This window comes from Phoxinus phoxinus (genome assembly GCF_949152265.1).
Source record: "Phoxinus phoxinus genome assembly, chromosome: 9".
NCBI classification, from domain to species: domain Eukaryota; kingdom Metazoa; phylum Chordata; class Actinopteri; order Cypriniformes; family Leuciscidae; genus Phoxinus; species Phoxinus phoxinus.
This window is the reverse complement of record NC_136884.1, coordinates 7,488,419-7,505,859: the sequence shown is the minus strand read 5'-3', so window position 1 is coordinate 7,505,859 and position 17,441 is coordinate 7,488,419. Positions and strand designations below refer to the sequence as shown.

Below are 17,441 nucleotides of genomic sequence, written 5' to 3'. Positions count from 1 at the left end.
TTACTTATTCATTATAAGACTAAAAATAGAATTTGGCTTTGATGTACAAATCGTTATCTTGAAGTCCCATTAATAAGCCAATGTTTTTATGGATGTTGTCTTATTTAGAAGTCCGGCTGGTTGGAGGTTCTCGCTGCTCTGGGAGGTTAGAGATACTTGATGATCAGTCGTGGGTTTCAGTGTGTGACGGTGCCTTTGACCAGCAGGATGCAGAGGTTGTGTGTAGAGAGCTGGACTGTGGGTCTCCTGTACAGATGCTGAGAGAAGATGCTTTTGGAAAAGGAGACGCTCAGATGTGGACACAAGAGATTCAGTGCAGAGGAAATGAGTCTCAGATTCACCTCTGTCCAACATCACCATCACATGAAAACTGTTCACATGAGCACAACATTGGTTTGCTGTGTACTGGTAAAAGTTCAAAGTACAACAAAGCTAATTTCATTTTATTAAAATATTGTAAATTTACAATAGCTTTTTCTCTTACATTCACAGACATAATAAATGTGAGACTGGTAAATGGTCACAGTCGCTGTGCTGGTAGAGTGGAGGTTCTTCATAGAGGTCAGTGGGGAACAGTGTGTGGAGATGGCTGGGATATGGCTGATGCTGCAGTGGTGTGTAGAGAACTGGACTGTGGAGAACCTGTAGATGCTTTGAGTGATGCTCATTTTGGACTGGGATCAATACGGATTTGGATGAAAAATGCAATGTGTACTGGATCAGAGTCTACACTTAAGAAATGTGGATTCATAAAATCAATTGATCTTAATGTGTGTCGTGATAAGAGCGCTCAAGTCATTTGTTCAGGTAAGCTAAAGCTAAAACCCCTGTCTTATGTACAAATTTTTTTTACCAAAAGCTGTCATAATTTCATATTACGTGACCATTTTCCACCTTCTTTTTGACCACATGAACTGTTAAGGTCAGACAGTAATAATCAGAGACCTTGTAAAAAAAATTAATTTAGAAACTTGTTTCTAACTCTACATTCTAATGTAATTTCACTGATAGGATTCATTCATAGACATGAAAATGTTCTTTCCTGTGTTCTTTCAGAAGTCCGGTTGGTTGGAGGTTCTCGCTGCTCTGGGAGGTTAGAGATACTTGATGATCAGACGTGGGTTTCAGTGTGTGACGCTGCCTTTGACCAGCAGGATGCAGAGGTTGTGTGTAGAGAGCTGGACTGTGGGGCTCCTGTACAGATGCTGGGAGAAGATGCTTTTGGAAAAGGAGACGCTCAGATGTGGACACAAGAGATTCAGTGCAGAGGAAATGAGTCTCAGATTCACTTCTGTTCAACATCCTTACATAAAAACACCTGTTCAGTTGAAAATTATGCTGGACTGGTGTGTGCAGGTTTGAGCCTTTTTTAATCAAATTGAATGTCCCCAAAATCTACACTAAAAATATTAATACATTTTATCATAGTTTTTTTCTCTTTGTGTGATACTTTTTTCCTCATTTCCTCCATATGTCTTTACTCCCTCTTAATTCATTTTATAGACAATATGAGAGTGAGGTTGGTTGATGGTCACAGTCGCTGTGCTGGTAGAGTGGAGGTTCTTCATAGAGGTCAGTGGGGAACAGTGTGTGATTTTGCCTGGGATATGGCTGATGCTGCAGTGGTGTGTAGAGAACTGGACTGTGGAGAACCTGTAGATGCTCTGGGTGATGCTCATTTTGGACCAGGATCAGGACCAATCTGGACAAATCGCAAGTTATGTTCGGGATCAGAATCTACACTGAAGAACTGTGGAACAGTAAACTGGGGTTTTTATGACTGTGATCATACTAAAGATGCAGGAGTCATCTGCTCAGGTAAACTGGTCCTAACCCTGTCCTGTTTTTACATCACTGATAAATCTGGGATAGAAAAAAAATGCCTTAAAGGGAAAGTTTAACCAAAAATGTATATTCAGTCATCATTTACTCTGTGTCTTTTCAAACCTCTATGACTTTGTTCTGTAGAGCACAAAATGTTTTTATCTTTTTCTTATTTTACTATCATTATATTGAAAAGAGTACCAGGATATTCTGTAAAATTCCCCTTTTATGTGCCATCAGAGAAAGTCAGATGATATGAATTGACATCAGAGATTGAGTAATTTGATTATTTTACTCCTTTAACATTAAGAAGCGATGCTTTGTGGTAGACCAGCAAGAATTACACACTTTTAGATAAACCAAATTTAGTCAGGTTTATTTGAAACTCCAGTTGCTCTGGGAGAATTCAAGTTATTCATGATCAGAAATAAAATGGCTTTGATGTACAAATAATTGTATTGAAGCCCCATAAATAAGCTATGCTTTTGTTGATCTGTGTTGTCTTATTTAGGAGTTCGGCTGGTTGGAGGTTCTCGCTGCTCTGGGAGGTTAGAGATACTTGATGATCAGTCGTGGGTTTCAGTGTGTAACGCTGCCTTTGACCAGCAGGATGCAGAGGTTGTGTGTAGAGAGCTGGACTGTGGGGCTCCTGTACAGATGCTGGGAGAAGATGCTTTTGGCAAAGGAGACGCTCAGATGTGGACACAAGAGATTCAGTGCAGAGGAAATGAGTCTCAGATTCACTTCTGTCCAACATCCTCATACAAAAACAACTGTTCACATGATAATTACCAGGGGCTGTTCTGTGCTGGTGAGTCAAAAAAATATAATAATATCATACCTTTTACTCATAGGGTGCATCTCAGTCAGTCAGTTTATTTCAGAAGTCAGAACTCTGACCAGGAAGCCAGCCATTTTAAGTTCTGTCTCAATCACAAAGTCCTTCAAGTGCACTGGAATATTGATCCCTAAAAATTCCACAATGCACTCCAAAAACCAGATGCTCACTACGTTCTCTTAATGTAAATTCTGTTAAGTGCAAAACCAATCGCACGAATCAACACAATATCAACACATTATCATCATGACATGCGATAGAAGATTTGAAAAGACAAATCGTTATTTAATTATATGTCAGTATAAACATCAGTAGTGAACAGTGTAGTTAATATTTAGAATTACAATTAGGCTAAAATGTTGCATATATATATATATATATATATAACAAAAATCAAAGTATATTTCATAACATACTTTAAACAGCATAAAAAATGTCAGAAAGATGTTCTTGATAAATACCAGTGGTGACATGACACAAGCACCTAGTCATATCACTGGAAATTGAATAATCAGTGTCCAAATGTGTAGTGAGCTAGTGTGCTTTACCAGTGCTTAATTTGTGTACGCAATATACTGATACGCGAACTAGTGTGCTTGTGGAGATACTGTACATCCATAGTCTCTATCTGTATTTTTCTGTCACCTAGATAAAAAGAATGTGAGGTTGGTTGGTGCTCACAGTCGCTGTGCTGGTAGAGTGGAGGTTCTTCATAGAGGAGAGTGGGGAACAGTGTGTGATGATTTCTGGGATTTGGCTGATGCTGCAGCAGTGTGTAGAGAGCTGGACTGTGGAGAACCTGTAGATGCTCTGGGTGATGCTCATTTTGGACCAGGATCAGGACCAATCTGGATGGGTGGTGCATTTTGTGCTGGATCAGAGTCTACACTGAAGAACTGTGGGTCATCAGGATGGAGCATACATGCATGTACTCACAGTCGTGATGCTGGTGTCATCTGTTCGGGTGAATCATTTAACATTGCCCATTAATTTGTTGTGACATAAAAAATATTTTGTATGTTTGTATGTTTATTGTATTTAACTATCAAGCATTTGTTTTTGTTAACAGGTCATCAAGCTTCCAGACTTGTAAATGGATCTCACCTCTGCTCTGGGAGGTTAGAGATACTTCACGATCAGACGTGGGTTTCAGTGTGTGACGCTGCCTTTGACCAGCAGGATGCAGAGGTTGTGTGTAGAGAGCTGGACTGTGGGTCTCCTGTACAGATGCTGAGAGAAGATGCTTCTGGCAAAGGAGACGCTCAGATGTGGACACAAGAGATTCAGTGCAGAGGAAATGAGTCTCAGATTTCATTTTGCTCAATTTCATTATCACACAAACAAAGCTGTACCAGTGACAATAATGTGGGTCTGATCTGTTCTGGTAAATAATAAATATTTAGTGTCTCTTCGTTTGTATTTGAAACAGTATATGTTCTCTGTCAGCTACATTATACTGTATTTTAACCTCTATGTTTTTTATTCAGGTTACACAGAGGCCAAACTGGAGAATGGTTCAGACTCCTGTTCTGGAAGAGTGGAGCTTCGGTTCCTCAATGAATGGGGCACAGTGTGTGATGCATGCTGGGATATGAGAGTTGCCAGTGTCCTCTGTAGACAGCTGAATTGTGGGATTGCTGTGTCTGTTATGGGATCAGACTGGTTTGGAGAGGGAAGTGGTGAAATCTGGGCTGATGTGTTTAATTGTGACGGGAATGAAACAAAACTCTCAGAATGTTCCGTCTCTTCATGGAGTCGAGCTGAATGTTCTCATAGACGAGATGTTGGAATCATCTGCTCTGGTAAACTTATTTAACATATATATTTTTCACTATGTTCTAACACAATTCTTATTTTAGTAAACATGAGATCTTCTCTAGATTCCTCTCTGGCTGTTCATGACGGTCTGGTGCGGTTGTCTGGAGAGAGACAGTGTGAGGGGGAGCTGGAAGTTTCCATCCATCAGGTCTGGAGGAGAGTTCTGCTGGACTCCTGGAGTCTCACTGAATCCTCTGTGGTCTGCAGACAGCTGGGCTGTGGCTCTGTGCTGAACTTCTCCGGCTCCTCTTCATCCAGTCCTGAACACAGTCATGAGTGTGTGACGGGCTTCCAGTGCTCTGGGAGTGAAGCTCATCTGGGGAACTGCAGCTCTCCACAAACTCTCAACTGCAGCTCCACACAACAGCTGTCAATCACCTGCCTTGGTGAGAACAACAACATCTGGGCAGATTCTTCAGTTGTTAGTGATCAATAATGAGTTTTTCTCTCTCTGAATATCAGGTCGCGGGTCCATCAGGCTGGTGGGTTCTGGGGGAGACTGTGCAGGGAGGCTGGAGGTTTTTCACAGCGGCTCATGGGGGACAGTGTGTGATGACTCCTGGGATATTAAAGATGCCCATGTGGTGTGCAGACAGCTGCAGTGTGGAGTGGCCCTCAGTAACCAGCAGGTACCAGCCTGGTTTGGTCCTGGTTCTGGACCCATATGGCTGGATGAGGTGGAGTGTGAGGGGAATGAGACGTCCCTGTGGAACTGCTCTTCTCCAGGCTGGGGGAAACATGACTGTCAACACAAGGAGGATGTAGGAGTCGTGTGCTCAGGTAAACATTTCAGTGTTGCGAAAAATTGTTATTCAGTAACATTTCAAATCTAAAATATATTTTGGGAATATCTAACGTTACAGTTACACATACAGGGGTTCTACAGTAAAACTGAAACACCCGGTTGAGACCACAATAATTTATTAGTATGGTGTAGGGACTTCTTTTGCAACATAAATTCATCATGGGAATGACAGATAGAAGTCCTTCATAGTGTCCAGAGGGATTTTGAGCCATTCCTCTTCCAGAAAAGGGGCCAAGTCACCATGTGATGCTGCGGTGGAGGAAAAAGTTTTCTGACTTGCTCTCCAAAATACCCCTAAATGGCTCAAAAATATTTAGATCTGGTGACTGTTCAGGCCGTGGCGTGTTCAACTTCAATTTCATGTTCATCAATTCATTCATTATTATGCTGATACACGGCACAATGTGCTTCAGGGTACAATACTTGAACCATTAAGTGCACATGGTCCTCCAGAATGATTCGGTAGTCTTTGGCAGTGACGTGCCCATCAAGCACAGTAGGGAATGTCATGATATTGCAGCCCAAACCATCACTGATCCACCCCTGTGCTTTACTCTGGGCACGCAACAGTCCGGGTGTTAAGCCTCTTTAGGGCTTCTCCACACTGTAACTCCCATGGATGTGGGAAAGACAGTGAAGGTGGACTCACAACACATATTGTTCCAAGATTTGCACTGTTTGCACCAATGAAACTGACATTTGGCATTGTCACGAGTGACCAAAGTTTTGGCTATATCAGCCTGACCATGTGTTCCATGTGGAGGTCCTGACTAACAGTTTTGGTGGAAACAGGATAGTTGAGGTGGGGATTTAATTCTGCTGTGAGTTGGGCAGCTGTGGTTTTATGTTTTTTTGATAGAATACGGGTTAGTACCTGTATATCCCTTTTAGACAGCTTCCTCGTGTCGACAGTTACTCCTGTTGGATGCGGTTCGTCCTACGTGGTGGTATGCCGACATTACCTTGGATACCATAGCTCTTGATACACCACAAAGACTAATCACTTGTTGTTCTAATCACAGATGAGCCAGTGAGATACGCACCAATAATTTGCCTTCTTTTGAACTCTGATTTGTCTCCCATTATGTTGTGTGGATTGCAATATTTTATGGACAGCTGTGCTGTTGCTCTGCTAATTCAACCTTCTCACATTCTGCTCTTGCTGATGGAATGTAATCAGAGAAGATTGGCCACCATATACATATATATAAAAACAATATTATATATATTATATATATATATTAGGCATTAAATCTCCAACACTTTATTGCCGTTTCATTTCACTTTAGTGTTTCATTTTCATTGTCCAACCCCTGTATATATATGTTATGTTACCTGTATGTGTTATGTGGTTGAAATGAATGGGGTTGAATGAAATCTGAGGTTGTGCTCATGTTTCCATCTAGAGTTTAAAGAGATCAGGTTAACTGAGGGCTGTGAAGGGAATGTGGAGGTTTTCTACAATGGATCCTGGGGTAATGTGTGCTGGAACCAGATGAACAGAGACACAGTGAGTCTGATCTGTCAAGAGCTGAACTGTGGAAGATCTGGTGCTTTTTCCGATTCTATAGCAAGACTGGAATCAGCTCGTAACTGGCTGGATGAAGTGAAATGTCGACCACATGATTCAAACCTGTGGCACTGTCCATCTTTACCTTGGGGACAGAATGACTGCGACAGAGATGAAGTGGCCAAAATCACCTGCTCAGGTAAAAATGATGCAATTTCCATGTCTAAAAATACAACAATAATCAGTTAACATTATTGAGTATATAAGCAAAATGTGTATATATAATATTGCATTTACTTGTGATTACAGAACAGGAGACTCATGAGTCCCCTAGAAGCTATTTGTCATGCTCAACATCTCCACATCAGAGAGAGTGTTCAGGTAAGTTAATGTGATATAGAACATAAAAATCATAACAGCCATATGTGTTGTATGTATGTGATTTAGTTTTGGGGTACCAAGAGGATTTAATCTCACTCCACAGACATTGTCCACTGTAGGTATTGCTGTTTTAAAATATTTCTGTTGGCCAATAATGTATCCACTTGGCTGTGATTTTAGAGCATGTTCCTCTCAGACTGAGTGGAGGTTCGGGCCGGTGCTCTGGGAGGCTGGAGGTGTATCATAACGCTGTGTGGGGTTCAGTCTGTGCTGATCTGTGGGACATCAGCGATGCTCAGGTGGTCTGCAGGCAGCTGGGTTGTGGAGACGCACTGAGGGCTGATGGGAATTCAGTCTTTGGTGCTGGTGAAGGTGTTGTGTGGCTGAACAGAGTCGAGTGCAGAGGGAATGAGATTCACCTGTGGGACTGTCCTCTCTCCCTGAAGAACCACACTGACTGTTCCCACAAAGATCACGCTGGACTCATCTGTGCAGGTCAGAGCAAAACATTGACCAATATTAGTCATTTTAATGCTAATAACATTTGTCTATTTGCAGATTTTTTTTACGTCTTTGTGTGTGTTTTGTCAGATTTGTCAGTGTCCACTACTCCTGCCACAACAACATCAGCTTCTCCTCCAGTTTCTCAGACAGTGCGCTCAACATCAGACACTCCTCCACAAACTCCTCCAGCAGCGTCTCTCTCTGTGCTTGTGGTTGTACTGGGAGTTTTGCTCTTACTGCTCTTAGTGCCACTGCTTATAGTGATTCAGCAGAACAGAGTGATGAGGAGAGGTAGGAGAGATCCAGAGACTGTCATATTGTGTCTTATTCAGTGTGTGATCAGTCATGTGTTGTGAACTGACGGCAGGTTTGTCTGTCTACACTCACAGCTCTCTCTAAGAGGAGACACAGGATGAAGACTGAGGCCGTTTATGAGGAGATTCATCACAGACCCACTAATAGACAGAGTATCTTCACTCAGAGGGGTGAGTAAATGTCATATTGCTAGATTTGTCGTGATCAAGAGACTCATTACTGAATTCAAAGGGATGAGACAAGTAAATCACAGATTCATTTGTGTGACCTTGTTTGTGTCACTTGTGATGATTAAGGGTTAGTGTTATATTTAGGTGTTGAGTCAATGTTGTCAAGAAGGAATCAAGAAGGAATGGATTTCCTTAGATTAGTATGAGCTTGAACTTTAAGATGGCACCACAGATAGCTGACTTGGTTTGGAGCTTTTTCAGTGTTTCTGTTTTTATTGATTGTTTGTCCTGTCTTCAGTCAACTTTATGAGGGACGAACTGCTGGACATTAGACAATGCAAACCCGCCTGTCTTTTTGGACATTTTAGTCAGAGGGGTTCTATTCGGTGACAGTTATAATACAGATGCTCCAAAAGACGCAAATGAGGGAAGCGGGTGGGTGCGCTCGTAAAGTTCAGAAACCCTGCTGCCGAGTATTCACCTGGCGAATCTACACTCTCTTGCCCACAAAACATATGAAAATCTCACCCAAACAAACAAGGATTTTTCCAGCTCTGCTACTTTGTGTTTCACTGAAACCTGGCTGAACAAATCTATCCCAGACAGCACGTTACATCTGCCAGGCTTCCAGTTGTTTAGAGTGGATTGCATTGCAGAGTCATCTGGGAAAACAAGAGGTGACGGATTATGTTTTTACATAAACAAAGGTTGGTCCATGGATATAACAACAATAATGAAGATGTGCTACCCTAATTTAGAAGCCCTCTTCATTAACTGCAAGCCTTTTTATTCGCAGCCAGAGTTTTCCTCGTTCCTTTTGGTGAATATTTAGATCCCTCCTCAAGCCTGTGTGACCACAGCACTGCAAAAGCTGGCTGATCAAATTACAGACGTGGAGCAAAATCACCAGAACTCTGTCATTATTATTCTCGGGAATCTGATGTTTATTCATGTTTATTTCATGCTGTAACTAGTAGTAAAGAGGAAGAGATGATCAGCACTGCCACTTTGCTTGAAGGACGGCGATCTGTCACGCCACATTAAAGAGCAAAACAGAGATAAGAGAAGCTAGTCTGAGAAGCTGAAAAAACTGTTTTCAGCCAACTATCCTGCATTAGTGTGGAAAGGCCTTACAAGATATTGTCATCTCAATCTGCTGGGAATCAACAACTAGATGACGATCTGAATGAGTTCTATTGTCGTTTTGACAAAGGCTGTCTCACACCCCATACCCACTCTGACCTTCTCTCTGCACAATCATAAACCCCTCCTGCTAAATCCCCTCTCCCTTCTCCTACTACTCAACCTGCACTTTGGTTTCTTTCAGCAACAGAAGTTCAGGAAAGCATCAGGCCCAAACAATGTTTCACCCACCTGTCTGAAAGTCTGTGCTGACCAGTTGTCACCCATCTTCACTCAGATCTTCAACAAATCTCTGGAGCTGTGTGAAGTCCCTTCTTGCTTCAAATGCTCCACCATAATCCCCATCCCAAAGAATCCCATGGACATAGGACTGAGTGACTACAGACCTGTTGCTTTAACGTCGGTGATCATGAAGTCCCTTCCTGCTTCAAATGCTCCACCATCATCCCCATCCCAAAGAATCCCAAGAACACAGGACTGAGTGACTACAAACGTCTGTGGTCATGAAGTCATTTGAAAGACTGGTGCTAGCCAACCTGAATGACAACCTTGGACCCTTGCTAAACCCCCTTCAGTTTGCTTATCAAGCAAACTGGTCCATGGATGACGCAGTCACTGTGGGACTGCTCTACATCTTGCAACATATGAACAAGACAGGGACCTATGCTAGGATCATGAACAACACTGTGGCCTCGTGGTTCCTGGGCTCTACCATCTCTCAGGACCTGAAGTGGGAGTTCTTGAAGTGGGAGTTCCATTGAGAAAAATGCTTCGCCAGTGGAGGAAGTTCATCTTTCCACAGGAGCTGCTTAGCCAGTTTTATTCAGCCGTCTATTCTATGCATTTTAGTAGTTGTCTGGTTTAGTTCAGCTACCAAATCAGAAGCCATCAGAAGACTATAATGGACAGTCTGGACTGCTGAACTTATTATTTCCCACCCTCCAGGGCCTGTACTCTTCCAGAGTGAGGAAGAGGGTAGATAAATCATCACAGACTCCACTTACTCTGGCCATAACCTCTTTGCATTGTTGCCGTCCGGCTGACGATTCAGAACAATCTAGGCACTAGACAATCTAGGCTTAGGAACAGCTTATTGAACAGTTAAATGCCTCATAAGGCCTCTCTTAGTGCAATACTCCCACTGTTTAGTGAAATATTTATTTATTAACCATAATACTGTTAACTGTAAATATGTTAATATCTGTAAAGATGCCTAATCTGTGTCTTATACTTTTCATATTTTTATTCTTATTTTTATAATTATGTGTCTTGTTGTTGTATTTATATGTGTGCACTGGAAGCTTCATTTACCAAGAAAATGCCTTGTGTGTGCAAGCACACTTGCCAATTAACCTCTTTCTGTTTACTGATTCTGATGATCCAAAGCATATGGGGGTTTTGACTGATTTGTGATTGGGAACATGTATCTGATAGTTCTGCTCCTTCCTAACAGGAAGTGTCCGTTCTACCGAACAGCATTCTAGATATGTAGATGCTGATGAGCTTCTTTCAGGTTAGAGGACTGTAATATAATAATGTTACCTGCTACATTATACAGAAAAGTATGTATGTTTGTTAAATTAAAAACATTAAGATACAAAGTTATCTTAGCAGTGTTTAATAATAATAATATGCAATTATATTTATGTACTGTATAGTATAGTATGCACTGTATGAATGTTGGTATTTATGTATGTGTGTATTTTCTTTTTCACATCAAAATCTGCAGTAGGAGTCACAGCTGACTACTATGATGACGTCACCACCACTGAAGGCCCGACAGGTCAGTGACTTGAACTGATCACAGAAATTCATTTAATTTTATTACCTATTTGACCTGTGATAGTTTCTGTTTATTCTCTCTTTTCTATTAAATGATTTAGAAAAGCAACAAATCACATCAGAGAATTATGATGATGTAATCAATGCTGAACGGAGACGTCATAATACAGGTTTATTTCTTTTAATTATTTTGATAGGTTTTAACACAATACATATATATAATTTTTCATTATTTTGTTTAGCAGAAAACTATGATGATGTCGTCATCGTACGACAGTTCTCCAATGATAAAGCAGGTGTGGGTTTCAAATTATACACTTATGCATTAGAACAGGTTTTTTTTTTTCTTATTTTCTGGTCAAATTATAGTAGCATGTAAAGTATGAAGACTCTTTGCATGTAATTAATAATAGACACATTTATATCAGAGGGTGTTCAGGAGGAGTATGATGATGTGAAGAATGTCGGGGAATATATGAGTGACATATTAGGTACGTTATTGACACTTTTTTTTACTGAATCATTTTGGTGTAGTCCTTATAATAGCTTTATACTTTGTTCTGTGGTCTCAATAGCTAATTTAAATGGACTGAAAACATTGTGTTCATTATAATACTTTTTAAAGCATGTTGATACATGAATTTGCTCTTCTTTTTTAATAACAGACTATGATGATGTGGGGGAGGAGCCAGGAAAACAGGGAGGGGCTTTATAACCAAACCACACCCACTGCAGCAAATCAATTTTCAGTTTTTAAGTGGTCTGCAGAGTTTAGGTGTTTAAGATCCTATATACTGTATGTTTTAGCTGCAGTCCAGCAATGGTTTATGTTGCACTTTGTATTAAAATCTTCTTATTCAGCTATAATTTCTGATAAAACAAAATGCATTGCTTTCAAAATATTAGATTTATTTAGTTTTTGCAGACCATGCTTTTTTCTTTTTTGCTATTTTTCTGAATTGATACATATCTATCATGTAGCCTAAGAAATTTGAGGGGGGGAAAATATTTACCTTTAAGCCTCCACCGCAACAGTTTTTTAACATTTCACACCTTCAACTTGTAAAAATATATCTAAAAATAAAATATAACTCCTCTTAAATGCAGAACCACTGCTAGTGGACTTTTATATTTTTCTAAAAGTTGTTGGAATTTACTTTGGGAAATATGTTAACAAACAGCAGCTCTAAGCAATTATCAGAAAAGCATGTTCACTTAATGTCCTGCAAAAGGAGTTTCTGACAGTCAGAAAGTAACACACGGCATGCACTCTGAGCTGAAATCTTCGGTGTTTATAACAGAGCTTTTTAATATACTGTATAGAGACTCTGTTTGTTTCATGTAGGCCTATTTGTTTTAGATTCGCTTAATTGATGTTTTGAATTGATGTCTTTTTCTATTATTTTCTATTAAAGGGTTAAAATCAGACTGACTATGTGCATGGAAATGTTTTTTTTTATTGGGGGGGGGGGGGGTTATGGAGGGGGGTTGGGAAGGCTGATATTGTTCATACACATTGTGTTTTTTGTACAGAAAAATAAAAAATTCAATACATTTCTGTGATATATTTCAGTTTTTTTTTTTATGCACAAATTGTCCTTTGCTGTGTATATGCAGCATATTATTAACACCAAGTGCTCCTCAAGCCAGGGTATTTGTCAGTGTTGGTCATCTCTTCTCTGCAGGTGTCAGACTTTGTGTTTCCCACATTGACTCTCATGACAGCTGGACTTTATCATGTGTCTATCTCCCCAGTAAAGTGTCTCTGTAAGGTAGAGGAGGATTCCCGGCCAAACACTTTCTGTCAAAATATTGAATGTAAGTAGAGTTCAGACAGTGTTTAACTTGATTCCTTCCTCCTTTCAGATTTCTTACTGGTTTTATTTATTTATTTACCCATTTGCTGGGTCTAAAAGCTTTACTATGTTTAGTTTGTTTTTGTTCACTATAGCCTGTCATATTTCCTCTATATATTGTTGTTTTGAGTTAATTATTAGGGGCCAAGCCCCGAAGGGGCTGAGGCACCTATTGTATCCGTTAGTTTTATTATTAGGGGCCAAGCACTGAAAGTGCGGAGGCACCTATTGTTTTCGTTCCGGTTCTTATTATTATTATTATTATTATTATTATTCTGCTTCTTCCGACTGGGCGTCTATGGCAGCCCATAGAAGCGTATGCGGGAAAGTTGTTCCGGTTTGACATTCTGATAGAGGACATTCCCAACAGTAATTGCACCAATTTTGGTGTCTCTAACTCATTCCCTCTAGCGCCACCACCTGTCCAAAGTTTCACTTATATTATGCTAATAACTTTTAAACCGTAAGGCCTATCAACAAAATTCTTTTTTCCTCTGATTCCTGAGCTCACGACGATTCGACTGGACCCTATGACGTCATTTTCCGTCATAAAAATATGGCCGCCATTTTGAATTGTCCAAAAAACCTTCTTTTGCGAACTCGTCCTAGACGGTTTGTCCGATTTGCACCAAAATTGCACCAGATCATCTTCAGGCTGTGGGGACAAAAAGTTATGGAATTCAAGTTGATTCGTCAAACCGTTTTCGATAAACGCGCAAACAAATTTTACGTAGCGCTTGCGAAAACAGACATAAGGCTGTATCTCCGCATCGCTTAATCGTATTCAAACCAAACTTCCTACATGTCATCACAAGCATGACTTGAGGCTACATGCTGCGTTTCGGCGCAGCGCCACCTACTGGTCTGGAGATATGAAAAAAGGCTATTTTTGCTTATAACTTCTGAACGGTTTGTCCAAAAATCACAAAAGTGGTCTCGATAGATTCAGGGCGTCATGTTGAGTTGACTGATATCCAATTTTTCCATATCGGCCATTTTGGCTGTCGGCCATTTTGAATTATGTGCTAAAATGCTGTATTTTATGAACGCATGAACGTATCGTTACGAAACTCAGTATGGGTCATCAGTACAAAGCCCTAAAGGTACTCATAATATTATGAGACAGCGCCACCTTTTGGTCAAAAGTTATAATGAAATTTCCAAAAATGCTAATAACTTTTGAATAAATTTGCCTATAGTAATGACACTGATCTCAATAGATGCCTTGGGTTATGCTGAAATCATAGATACCAATTTTGCCATAGTCAGTCAAACTTCCTGTCCGCCATCTTTATTTTCTTTTAAAACCTACTTTTTCGAACTCCTCCTAGAACGAACGTCCGATTTTCACCAAAATCGGATCGTGTCATCTCCAGATCGTGCCGAGTAAAAGTTATGGATTTCGTGTCGATAGACAAAACCGTTTTTGTATATCGCAGTGGCAAAGTTTAGGCATGATGCCAAAATTACTATTCAGGCTTTATATCGGCAATACCTTGACATATTGACACCAAACTTTGTATGTGTCATTGTCACTTCACTCTGACCACATCACATCAGTTTCGTAACTGCGCCACCTATTGGTCGAAAGTGATAATCATATTTTTAGTTAATGTATGTGATTTTTCAACCATTTTGCCACAATTCATCTTTAAATGTCTTCAATTGCTCCTAGCTGCAGTTGGTCTCACACTCCCAGCCAATTTGGCATGTCTTGTCGTCTTGCTTGCGCTTGGCCCCGGTGATTGCTGCTTGCAGCTATATTTAGGGGCCAAGCACTGAAAGTGCGGAGGCACCTATTGTTTTCGTTCCGGTTCTTATTATTATTATTATTATTATTATTATTCTGCTTCTTCCGACTGGGCGTCTATGGCAGCCCATAGAAGCGTATGCGGGAAAGTTGTTCCGGTTTGACATTCTGATAGAGGACATTCCCAACAGTAATTGCACCAATTTTGGTGTCTCTAACTCATTCCCTCTAGCGCCACCACCTGTCCAAAGTTTCACTTATATTATGCTAATAACTTTTAAACCGTAAGGCCTATCAACAAAATTCTTTTTTCCTCTGATTCCTGAGCTCACGACGATTCGACTGGACCCTATGACGTCATTTTCCGTCATAAAAATATGGCCGCCATTTTGAATTGTCCAAAAAACCTTCTTTTGCAAACTCGTCCTAGACGGTTTGTCCGATTTGCACCAAAATTGCACCATATCATCTTCAGGCTGTGGGGACAAAAAGTTATGGAATTCAAGTTGATTCGTCAAACCGTTTTCGATAAACGCGCAAACAAATTTTACGTAGCGCTTGCGAAAACAGACATAAGGCTGTATCTCCGCATCGCTTAATCGTATTCAAACCAAACTTCCTACATGTCATCACAAGCATGACCTGAGGCTACATGCTGCGTTTCGGCGCAGCGCCACCTACTGGTCTGGAGATATGAAAAAAGGCTATTTTTGCTTATAACTTCTGAACGGTTTGTCCAAAAATCACAAAAGTGGTCTCGATAGATTCAGGGCGTCATGTTGAGTTGACTGATATCCAATTTTTCCATATCGGCCATTTTGGCTGTCGGCCATTTTGAATTATGTGCTAAAATGCTGTATTTTATGAACGCATGAACGTATCGTTACGAAACTCAGTATGGGTCATCAGTACAAAGCCCTAAAGGTACTCAAAAGATTATGAGACAGCGCCACCTTTTGGTCAAAAGTTATAATGAAATTTCCAAAAATGCTAATAACTTTTGAATAAATTTGCCTATAGTAATGACACTGATCTCAATAGATTCCTTGGGTTATGCTGAAAACATAGATACCAATTTTGCCATAGTCAGCCAAACTTCCTGTCCGCCATCTTTATTTTCTTTTAAAACCTACTTTTTCGAACTCCTCCTAGACCGAACGTCCGATTTTCACCAAAATCGGATCGTGTCATCTCCAGACCGTGCCGAGTAAAAGTTATGGATTTCGTGTCGATAGACAAAACCGTTTTTGTATACCGCAGTGGCAAAGTTGAGGCATGATGCCAAAATGACTATTCAGGCTTTATATCTGCAATGCCTTGACATATTGACACCAAACTTTGTATGTGTCATTGTCACTTCACTCTGACCACATCACATCAGTTTCGTAACTGCGCCACCTATTGGTCGAAAGTGATAATCATATTTTTAGTTATTGTATGTGATTTTTCAACCATTTTGCCAAAATTCATCTTCAAATGTCTTTAATTGCTCTTTGCTGCAGTGGGTCTCACACTCCCAGCCACTTTGGCATGTCTTGTCGTCTTGCTTGCGCTTGGCCCCGGTGATTGCTGCTTGCAGCTATATTTATTATTATTATTCTGCTTCTTCCGACTGGGCGTCTATGGCAGCCCATAGAAGCGTATGCGGGAAAGTTGTTCCGGTTTGACATTCTGATAGAGGACATTCCCAACAGTAATTGCACCAATTTTGGTGTCTCTAACTCATTCCCTCTAGCGCCACCACCTGTCCAAAGTTTCACTTATATTATGCTAATAACTTTTAAACCGTAAGGCCTATCAACAAAATTCTTTTTTCCTCTGATTCCTGAGCTCACGACGATTCGACTGGACCCTATGACGTCATTTTCCGTCATAAAAATATGGCCGCCATTTTGAATTGTCCAAAAAACCTTCTTTTGCGAACTCGTCCTAGACGGTTTGTCCGATTTGCACCAAAATTGCACCAGATCATCTTCAGGCTGTGGGGACAAAAAGTTATGGAATTCAAGTTGATTCATCAAACCGTTTTCGATAAACGCGCAAACAAATTTTACGTAGCGCTTGCGAAAACAGACATAAGGCTGTATCTCCGCATCGCTTAATCGTATTCAAACCAAACTTCCTACATGTCATCACAAGCATGACCTGAGGCTACATGCTGCGTTTCGGCGCAGCGCCACCTACTGGTCTGGAGATATGAAAAAAGGCTATTTTTGCTTATAACTTCTGAACGGTTTGTCCAAAAATCACAAAAGTGGTCTCGATAGATTCAGGGCGTCATGTTGAGTTGACTGATATCCAATTTTTCCATATCGGCCATTTTGGCTGTCGGCCATTTTGAATTATGTGCTAAAATGCTGTATTTTATGAACGCATGAACGTATCGTTACGAAACTCAGTATGGGTCATCAGTACAAAGCCCTAAAGGTACTCAAAAGATTATGAGACAGCGCCACCTTTTGGTCAAAAGTTATAATGAAATTTCCAAAAATGCTAATAACTTTTGAATAAATTTGCCTATAGTAATGACACTGATCTCAATAGATTCCTTGGGTTATGCTGAAAACATAGATACCAATTTTGCCATAGTCAGCCAAACTTCCGGTCCGCCATATTTATTTTCTTTTAAAACCTACTTTTTCGAACTCCTCCTAGACCGAACGTCCGATTTTCACCAAAATCGGATCGTGTCATCTCCAGACTGTGCCGAGTAAAAGTTATGGATTTCGTGTCGATAGACGAAAC

The 17,441-nt window shown here is 40.5% G+C and overlaps 2 protein-coding genes across 2 annotated transcripts; both read left to right on the top strand.

Annotated features, from left to right (window-relative positions):
- Positions 1–92: 92 nt before the first annotated feature.
- Positions 93–8,173, top strand: LOC307004040 (scavenger receptor cysteine-rich type 1 protein M130-like; the record flags this gene model as incomplete). The annotated part of the gene is made up of 15 exons (XM_079622981.1): positions 93–408; positions 493–561; positions 1,057–1,356; positions 1,504–1,818; positions 2,336–2,635; positions 3,312–3,560; positions 3,732–4,046; positions 4,150–4,464; positions 4,543–4,866; positions 4,943–5,260; positions 6,692–6,994; positions 7,105–7,176; positions 7,357–7,671; positions 7,768–7,971; positions 8,070–8,173. 15 exons carry the CDS (start codon positions 93–95, stop codon positions 8,171–8,173), a joined length of 3,819 nt encoding a protein of 1,272 aa, XP_079479107.1.
- Positions 8,174–10,209: 2,036 nt separating this feature from the next.
- On the top strand, positions 10,210–12,527 carry LOC307004039 (uncharacterized protein; the record flags this gene model as incomplete). Its single annotated transcript, XM_079622980.1, has 7 exons — positions 10,210–10,216; positions 10,762–10,821; positions 11,038–11,091; positions 11,192–11,260; positions 11,333–11,386; positions 11,519–11,581; positions 11,756–12,527. The coding sequence occupies 7 exons, from the start codon at positions 10,210–10,212 to the stop codon at positions 11,803–11,805; spliced, it is 357 nt and encodes a 118-aa protein (XP_079479106.1). The 3' UTR covers positions 11,806–12,527.
- Positions 12,528–17,441: the final 4,914 nt, after the last annotated feature.